The sequence below is a fragment of the Aplysia californica genome, unplaced genomic scaffold, assembly GCF_000002075.1.
Source record: "Aplysia californica isolate F4 #8 unplaced genomic scaffold, AplCal3.0 scaffold00911, whole genome shotgun sequence".
NCBI classification, from domain to species: Eukaryota; Metazoa; Mollusca; class Gastropoda; order Aplysiida; family Aplysiidae; genus Aplysia; species Aplysia californica.
Window position 1 is genome coordinate 47,506 of NW_004798181.1, and position 10,183 is coordinate 57,688.

At 39.5% G+C, this 10,183-nt stretch overlaps 1 protein-coding gene across 1 annotated transcript in view; it reads left to right on the plus strand.

Annotated features, from left to right (window-relative positions):
• Positions 1 to 520: 520 nt before the first annotated feature.
• LOC101846254 overlaps positions 521 to 10,183 on the plus strand; it is an 18,477-nt gene continuing 8,814 nt past the window's right edge. The window contains exons 1-2 of the mRNA XM_035972932.1: positions 521 to 2,766; positions 4,254 to 5,421. Of these exons, the coding sequence (XP_035828825.1) occupies positions 1,947 to 2,766; positions 4,254 to 5,421 (1,988 nt within the window). The 5' untranslated portion in view covers positions 521 to 1,946. The remainder of the gene's footprint in view (positions 2,767 to 4,253; positions 5,422 to 10,183) is intronic.

The following is a 10,183-nucleotide window of genomic DNA, read 5'->3' on the forward strand; positions in this document are numbered from 1 at the left end:
CATCTCTAGATATGTGTCGCTGCGACTGTCTCAGTTGCTGGATCGGAAAAGTAAAAGCGACTGTCTCATTACTCTACTCATGAGTAGCTGATGAATTCCTGAATTCCTGGGGTCGCAAAGTTGTGAGATCTCTTGTGTGATTGTTGCAGTTGTAGTATTTTGTGTGGGTTTTTTTCTTACCTTTCTTTGACCACACAGCTACTAAAGATCTGTTAGGACTGACTTGCAGAAGGGAGGAATGTCCTCAGCTTTCTTCCCATGAGCTTTTTAGATACCAGCCAGTGTGGCTTGATTTGTCTATTGTGCGGAATTGAGTAGATGTAGCCTATATGCTTAGACTCAGAGATAGAGATCAGGTGGTCGCAGGGCACCACTGCTAGTGCTAGGTCCTACTTCTTAGCTTTCCACGTGTTCTTTTTGTCAGTCTGTCTTACTTTTCCCCAGCACTAAATGATCTTTATTAAAATGTGTCGATGTGCTTTTCTGTACGGTATGTACTCAAACAAATAAACCACTGGTTTTCTGAGTGGTAGGTCCTACTTCTTAATCCTATCCTGTTGTTTCTGTCTGCCTGACTTACTTTTTCCCTGGCACTAAATCATCCAAATCCAATGACCTTTACACTGTATGTGTTTCTGTGTACTCAAACAAACAAATCTGTGGCAGATCCTACTTCTTAACGTTCCCTGTCTGTCTTACCTTTTCCCGGCACTAGATGATCATTAAATTGATCTTGTGCGTGTACATAGTACATGTATTGTGTCGATGTGCTCAAACAAATTTAAAGCAAACAAGAGACAGGGATCCTTGCTGCTGCCCTTTGCCTTCGCAAGAATCTGTTTCACTGTCTGCATGGCATGGTCCTCTCTACAAAGAAGGGGCATAATTAAAATCAAGTACATGTATCGTGTTTCAAGACTCTTATCCTCCTTTTTAAAAAAGCAACTGATAGTGATAGGCCTACTCTTCCAAATAGATCTAGATCTAGTTCACAGTCAATTCTTTAGACTTTACGGAAATCCTATTTTGACATCTATGCATGATGTTTGTTTTTAATACAGTATCTCTTGTCTTTAACTTTAAATTTGACGTACCCCGCAGATTACGAAATTAATTACTTTTGACCCAGGGACTCGAAAGTGTCGTACGAATTCTCTCTTTTTAGACTGCCAAAACTGTTGTAAGCTTACTAGTTACTAGCCTAGACAACCGTCGCAGACTTCGCTACTTCGCATCCGGTCCATTCGCCAGAGCTGTGAAAAAAAGCGTTCCTCCTGCAATTTTCTAAACTTTGATGATGAAATGTGAAGTTCTGTTGTCTTTTTATCATCACCATAGTTGTTTTTTCAGTTCCTGATCAATTTAGTTCCACGTTGTCTTAAATAACATTTGTATGAAACCGTTTTGAATAATGTGCAATGTTGTATTTTCGGACAAGAAGTAAGTGACCAGTGGCAGTGGCACTTTCTTGAACAGTCTTCAGACCCCAGTGTGGACTGGTGTGACTGATTCAGATGATTATCGAGTAGTGCTGATGATGATTTGAAATACAATTTAGATTAGTCTAGATTTAGACTGTTTAGCAAGTTTTTGTTAGTGTCTACATTGTTGGATTTTCCTGTTGCCAACGGGCTAGGCTAGGTAGGCCTTTAACGACTGTGTCTTTCTAAGGCAGGCAGGCTTAGGTTAGGGCTAGGGCTAGATCTAGGCCTAATCACTAGATGATCTGGGCTAATGGAATCCTTTTAAAAACTTTTTTAGAACCTTGTACTTGTACTTCAGGCTTTAGGTTTTATATTTTTTAAAATTCAGGCCTTAGACTTAATTAGTAGGCCTAGATCTACTTTCATTGTCTCTGTACTAAAACTGTCACTGGTGGTGTATAAGTATAAGTTGGAGGACAGAACTAAGACCAAGTTTAGAACAAATGTTTTAGTCTCTATTTTATGTTGAATATGAACAGAAAAAAGAAGGCAGAGACAATGTTTTCCTTGGGACATATTAATGACGGAAGTCTGATGGAAAAAGAACAATCATGTTGTGAACCTTTCTGTGCACCAGTTATAGATGAAGACATAAAGCCTGATGTTTCTCCAGTTGTAAAACGTGAACCTGGGCTTGGTTCTTCTACATCTAGGCCAAGGTTTCATTGTACTTGTAGAAGAAATGGGACCGAAAGTGATGTAAAAGTTGACATTGGAAGCGTTGAGACCGTCGTAAAAGAAGAGTTTGGTTCTTACTCTGTGCCCAATCTTGAAGAAGAAAACGCTTCTTCTGGTGATAGCGGAAGTTTTGATGGAAAAATAAAGCATAATTTTGAAGGACCATGCAATGCTACTGATGAGGTCAGACAGACTGTTGAAAACAAATGTATTGACATCAAAATTAAAGACGAGCCTTTGTTTTTGTTTCCTGAAGAAGACATAACACCAAAAATTAAAATGAGTCCGAAAAGTGCTGATGTTGTGGAAGACGAACTCCAGTTTCCTGATCATAGTCTGGAATTAAAATTAGAAATACAGAATTATTATGTGAAGCAGGAAGTGTTGGAACAGGAGTGTGTATCCACGTTGGATCGTTCCAGTGAGGCTGGAGGAATACAACTGAAAATCTGTGATGTGAAGAGTTTGTGTGCGGAGCCGAGTTCAAACCCAGACACTGATGCTGTTGTGTCCACGGTCAGCGGCTCTACTTCTGATGATCCAGCTCTTTTGAAAATGAAATACGGCATCGCAAGCTCTGCTCAATGGGGCATTGAGGATCAAGGTAAAAATACATTATATTTATATTAAATATTAAAATATTTATACGATCACATATATATATCATGTAGAATATCAAAATATTATGACTAATTATGTAGTGTTTTGAGTTTCTGTGTGCTGTCGGCATTGCTGATCGTTCATGACATCACAGTGCAAGGAGAGAGAGAGAGAGAGTGATAATGTGTATAGCAGTTTGAATTTTGATAAAAAGATCTGTTTCCCTACAAGACACACTTTAGTCCAGACAGGGAACGCTATTTTGAATTTTAAAGGGGCAGCTTTGTTATAATTTTTCACCACTTTTAGTTTACCCAAGTGGAAGAACTTTTGACTCTAGGTTTTCATTTTACACTCAAACACGGATAACAGGACAGACGGGATCGCAAGCGAGTCCTGTTATAACCGTTATCAAGGGAAATTACCAGTACCATTGCACCTTCAGCTTACTATTATTATTATATTATATATCTTTTTCCAGTGGGCTGTTTTGCCGACACTGAGACGGAATCGATCAGTGACCCCCAACAAACTGGGCGGGGGGTTTGAAAGTTTGTGTATTGGCAAGCGGTCATAAAAACAGGCGAAATGTCCTGATTGAGACAAATATTAATTATAATTTGATGGATCGAAAGTAAGTTCATACGCTTGCATGGTCACTGTCCGAGTCTGCGCAAATTGAACCCTGTTACATATATATATATATATATAACACAGCCAGGTTCACATTACTTACACTGTTATAATAGAGAAATAAAACGGGGGATTTGATTTATATATATATATAATATATATACATATAATATATATATGTTTATATCCTATATATTCAAATTCGGTGTAAATACATTTGTTTTAGATCACAAATGTATTTACACCGAATTTGAATATTTTAACTTTTTAGCATTTTAAAGTAAACTAGTTACCAGTCGTGAAGTGAACTTTCGCAGAGGTGAACAACTTGTGTTTCGCGCGCTCATATGACCTTAGCAGTTGCGAGCGCCGTAAAACCTTATACTATAACATATATATATATATATATGTGTATATATATATATATATATATATATATATATATATATATATATATATATATATATCTCTCTCTCTCTCTCCAAGTTCCTGTAATTACAGAGGCTGTTGTAAATGGACTAGATTTGGAAATGCAGTTTGCTTTTTTAAAAACTTTAGTTTTCTCTGCACTTGACACTTGATCTTCATCCAGGGTGTCCATGCCCTGTGTGTGTGTGTGCGCGTGCGTGTGTGTGTGTGTGTGTATCTGGGATCATTGTACTGTAAATATCTAGATTTAGAGACTAACCCAGAATGGGGAAAGGTGGAAAGTGTTTGTTCGTCCCGTATACATACACCCTGATGCAGGGTGAGAAAGGCATTGGTGATGGTACTGAATTTAAAAAACCTATGGTACATTTAAAAACAAGGAAAGGTAGATAACATACATTACAATATAATTTGTTTGTTTTTTTGCAGGTGGGATTCCTGACAAGCAGGCAACCTCCACACACCCAGCAACACAGCCATACCTTATGGGGGAGGATACTTTTGGGACAGGTCAAATGATTGATCAAATAGAAATTGACTGTGTCTTGGAAGAAACCACATCTTCTTTTATCCATGACCCAGACAAGAAAGTCTTTGATCCCCACATCAGCAGAGAGTATGATAAGGAAATGTGCAGCAAAAATGTAGTGAATGATAGTTGTCGGCAGAAGCAGACAGGTTACACTTCTGAAGTAACGACGACAATGGCAAATACCAATACTATGGACGTTTGTTGCGCTCACTCTTCTAGTGTTACAGCACCTCAGCTGCACACAGAGACCCACACTGGCCAAGACAGCGCCACTCCACCTGTTGGACTTGAGTTTGTGACTGGTAGAAGAACTAGAGCTGGAGAAAAACCTTACAAATACAAATGTGAGGTTTGTGGTTCAGAGTTTTCACAGAAAGTCCAGTTGAAGGTTCACAAAAGAACACATACTGGAGAAAAGCCTTACAATTGTGAAGTTTGTGGTGCAACGTTTTCACGGATTGGCCACTTACAGATTCACAAAAGAAGACATACTGGAGAAAAGCCTTACAAGTGTGAAGTTTGTGGTTTACAGTTTGCACAGAGTGTCCAGTTGAAGATTCACAAAAGAACACACACTGGAGAAAAGCCTTACAAGTGTGAAGTTTGTGGTTCAAGCTTTTCACGGAATGACCACTTAAAGGTTCACAAAAGAAGACATACTGGAGAAAAGCCTTACAATTGTGACGTTTGTGGTTTAAGGTTTGCACAGCGTGGCAGCTTAAGGATTCACAAAAGAACACACACAGGAGAAAAGCCTTACAATTGTGACGTTTGTGGTTTAAGGTTTGGGAATAGCAGCGCCCTGAACCGACACAAAAGAACACACACTGGAGAAAAACCTTACAAATGTGAAGTTTGTGGTTCATCGTTTGGGGATAGTTGCATCCTGAAACAACACAAAAAAATACACACAGGAGAAAAGCCCTACAAGTGTGAAGTTTGCGATAAGCGGTTTACTCAGCGTGGCAATTTAAAAATTCATGAAAGAACACATACAGGAAACAAGTGGGAAATCTGTGGAATTGTGTTCGTGCCGATGAGTAATCAAGAGAACCATAACACATAGTAGGGACAGGAGAAAACCCGTACAAGTGTGAAATCTATGGAATTGTGTTCTTGCAGATGAGTAGTGTAAAGATTCACCAAAAAAAACCACACACACTGGATAAAAACCTTACAGGTGTGAAGTTTGTGGTGCTAAAGACTCACCACCGAGGAATACACGCTGGAGTGAAGCTTTGCAAGTGCGACGTTTGTGGTGCAGGATTTGCAAATGGTGACGACCTGAAATAACACAAAAGCACACACGATGGAGAAAAACTTTACAAGTACAAGTGTGAAATCAGTGAAACTACGTTCTCGTGAAAGAGCAATCTGCAGACATGTGATGGTGAGATTGCGATTTCAGGGGTTTGAGCATCAGCTCGGTCCGACATTGAGTCCTTGGAAAAGGCACTTCTTGAATTTCTTATTTCACTCTGTCTTTTCGGAGATGGGTGTTAAAATACTCGGAGGTCCCACGACTTAAACATGTTGTGTTGATGGGGGCTTAAACGTATACCATTTTACCATTTTAGATGTTTTCTGTCAACCCCTCCTTTATGAACTGGGTCAGTATCTCACACTTCTCGTCTGCTAACCCTCCGTTATGAACTGGGTCAGTATCTCACACTTCTCGTCTGCTAACCCTCCTTTATGAACTGGGTCAGTATCTCTCACTGCTGCACTCACCTGCCAGCTGGAGACGTTTTAGACCCCCCGGGGCAGTGCCACTGACTGAAGTGTCTTTAGGCCATTCCCAAAGGGGGGACATTTCTCATTCAAGCATAGTAGAATTGTAAATGGGCTGACTCATGTCACGCTCATAACTGTGCCTGATCTACAACAGGGAACTGCTGCTTTTTCTTTCCTGATCCTTACTATTGTCATTTCCTCAACTTCTTTTGTATGTTTGTCACTCTCTTGTGACCTGCTATTTCCGGGGTGCCTTGATACTTTAGTCGAAGCAGACCTTGTGCTGTTGAAGCTAGAGAGGTGAGCAGTCTAAACCTGATTTCCTGTAAAGACTTCTCTGTTGACACCCACCCCTTGGCACTCATATGACCGTATGCAGTTGCGAGCGCCGTAAAACCCTCTCCTATTAAAAAAAAAAGGAGACGTTTTATTTCTTCCAACTTCTCAAGGGACACAGCGGCTTTCTGTATCTAGTATCACATGCAGTGTCAACAAATGCATCCATTTAATTTTTCTCCTCTCCGAGAAATTTTTGTTTTTTGCTCGAGTCTCCACAATTAATGAAAGCATCAGACACTCGTCCCTGACACATCTTACCCCCTTCAGGGAGGTGAAGCCGTTCTGTATCGGATGCGACACAGATTTTACCATTAGACACATTTTGACAGAATGTCTAGACTTCGGAGAGACCCGAAGGAAATATTTTAGATGCAAAAGATTGCAAGGTCTGTTTTCCGTCGTTGATTCCAACAGAATTCTGGATTTTATAAAAGCCATTGGCCTTTATATGGCAAGTTGCTGATGGAATTGTTAAAAAATTTTAATGTTTTTTATAAAGTTGTTTTAAATTATTTACATCAAATTTTTAGTAGGCCTATTTTAGCATTTTCATTTTGATAGAGGGGTTGAGCAGAATCGGGCTATGCAGTGTACTGTTGCAAACAGAACCAACCTTTTTTCGCGCGCTCAGGTGACCTTATGCAGTTGCGAGCGCCGTAAAACTCTTACTAAAACAAATGACAGAGAGAAAGAGTGGGTGGTTGGCGGGTGCTCTGGTGTGGTTTGCTTCTTCTTTCCTATACTCTGAAACATCTATATATCGTCCTTATCTCCCCTTCTTCTTTTTTATGTTTGTTACTCTCTTGTAACGCCTCTAATCTTCTGGCGCTCATATAACCCTATGCAGTTGCAAAATCTTACTAAAACAAATGACTGAGAGAAAGAGCCTAAAGGTTAGAGTTAGAGATTATTTTGTTTCATTGTTTTCAAAGAGGTTTACTAAATGAAAAAACAACAACTTTACTACATGTAATGAAAAGACAAGACCATCAACACGAACTGTTAAATGTTAAATTAAAGCATGGAAAAAAAGCATGGCAGACAAATAGAAACACCTTGAATCATGGTAGATCTAAGCTTCTGAGAGCAATACAAAAACATGTGGCCAACACCCCCTCCCCCCCCCCCCCCCCCCCCTTCCATTTTCAAAAGTTATAGAAAAAAAAAACAAAAAGCCACTCCGGTTCGGAATAGGGCCTGCTTCGTTCTTTCCCCCGGGTGTTTCGGTTTTTCTGTCGGCCTTTTCCCCACCACTAAACTGTCCCCATCGTTTTTGCAAGAAAAAATTCTAAAATTATGCAAACTGAGCCCAAAAGATGGGAAATTTTTTGTTTCTTTTATTTTTAACAAAGAATGTTTTTTTAAGGAAAATATTCAGAAATTATGCAAAAAAATTATCAATTTTTGCTAAATTAGGCGGGGGGCATAAAACCCGGGGGACAGACTAAAGTAAATGCGGGGTTTTTTTTGTCCAAATGTGCTTCTCGTTCCCCACCAACCAAACGAATCCAAGCAAACCCATGAATTTTTGAAATTTTGTGTCCACCAAAGCAAACCCAAGACTTTTTTTATGAGAATGATTCTGACTAGTCTGGGGGGGTCCAAACATGCAGGGGGGGCGGCCCCAAAATAATGTCAAGTAAGTTTTGATGATGCGGGGTTTAGAGGGGGGGTTTCCCTGAGCTGGTTCCTTCTAAAGCCAGGGATGCCAAATGTCCTGTTTTTCCAGGGGGGGGGGGGGGGGGGGTTCATCCTTTGGAATTGCAAAGGAAAGGGGAGGGGTAAGAGTAAGAGAGAATATGTTTTTGTTTGCTCATTTTAAAAAAAAAAGCTTTACAAGGTTCGGTTTGGTTGAGATGTGATGCTCCACTCATTTTCAGGTGTTTTTTTCAAAAATCATTTGGCATCCAGGGTAAAGAAAACACCAGGGCGCTGTACAGTGATGACCAGCAATGGCATGTTTGTAAAATTGTTCCCTCTTGGTGTAATGTTGAGTATATTTGCTGACATGTTGGCCTATTCTTGGTTGTGTGTACCATTATATAAATGTAGCCTGTTTTACTAGTTTTAGTTTTAAAAAGTTACAATTATTACAATGTATGTTATGTTTGTTTGTTATTGTAATCGGAGATCAATAAATTGTTATCCGGCACATATGTATTTATTTTATTTATTAAATTTTATTTCTACTGTTTATTTAATTATAGGGTAGGTTCTACTTCTTTACTTTCTCTCTGTTGTTTCTGTGTGTCTATCCATCTTACTTTTTCTCAGCACTAATATTACTAATAAATGAACATCAGTGTGCTTCTCTTTACTCAAACAAACAAACGGCCGGTGGTTGGAGGACGCCACTGGTGGTAGGTCCTACTTTTTTACTTTCCCTTTGTTATTTTTGTCTGTCTGTCTTTGTGGGTGGTTGGCGGGTGCTCTGGTGTGGTTTGCTCCTTCTTTCCTATCAAACATCTGTCGTCCTTATCTCCCCTCCTTCTTTTTTGTGTTTGTTACTCTCTTGTAACAGTAACACCTCTAATCTTCTGGCGCTCATAGTCATATGACCTTATTCAGTTGCGAGCGCCCTAAAACCTCTACTAAAACTAAAACTGTCTTTCTTTTTTTTTCAAGCACTAATTAATAACACTAAATCTATTATTTTATTCGATGTGCTTCTCTTTACTCAAATATAAACAAACAAACGGTGGGTTGTTGGCTGGTGCTCTGGTGTGGTTTGCTTCCTCTTTCCTATCAAAAACGTCTATCGTCTTTATCTCCACTCCTTCTTTTTTGTGTTTGTTACTCTCTTGTAACACCTCTAATCTTCGGCACTTATAATAACTTACAGCGGAACTCGGATTCAACGAGGTCGCTGGGCCTGACCTAAAATCTCGTTGAATCCGAGTTTTCGTTTATAGCAAACTCGAGGTTTTGTGTAGATAATTACAGGCACTGAGCAAGTAATGTATAAAGAGAAGTCACAAGTAGTGCTTGAAATGCCTGCATATTATGAGCTGGGTAAAGAGAGACCGATTTGTTCAAATGCACACATCTGTGTCATCTTGATTGTTTACCAAAAAGCTGTGTTGCTGTGTAGAGCCTAGCATACGGCAACTTTTGATTCCATAGACGAGCGCACAATTCATTACGTCCCCCCCCCCCCCCCCTTCCATGTTTCAAAAGTTATAGCGAGATGTTGGAGAGCGCCACTCGGGTCTGGATAGGTCCTGCTTCGTTACTTTCCCTCGGTTGTTTCGGTCTTCTGTCTGACTTTTCCCCAACACTAAACTGTCCCCATCGTTTTATGCAAGAAAAATTCTAAAATTATGCAAACTGAGCCCAAAAGATGTGAAATTATTTGATTCTGTTAATTTTAACAAAGAATGATTTATTAAGGAAAATAATCAGAAATTATGCAAAAAAATTATCAAATTTTGCTAAATTATGCGGGGTGCATAAAACCACGGGGACAGACTAAAGTAAATGCGGGCGTTATTTTGTCTCAATGTGCTTCTCGTTACACAACAAACAAACGAATACAAGCAAACACATGAATTTATGAAATTATGTGTACAGCAAAGCAAACACAAGACATTTTTTATGAGAATGAGTCTGACTAGTCTGAGTGAGTACAAACATGCAGTGAGTGCAGACTCAAAATAATGTCAAGTAAGTGTTGATGATGCGGGGTTTAGATGGGGGGTGTCACTGAGCTGTGTCCTTCTAAAGACAGGGATGCCAAATGTCCTGTTTTTCCAGG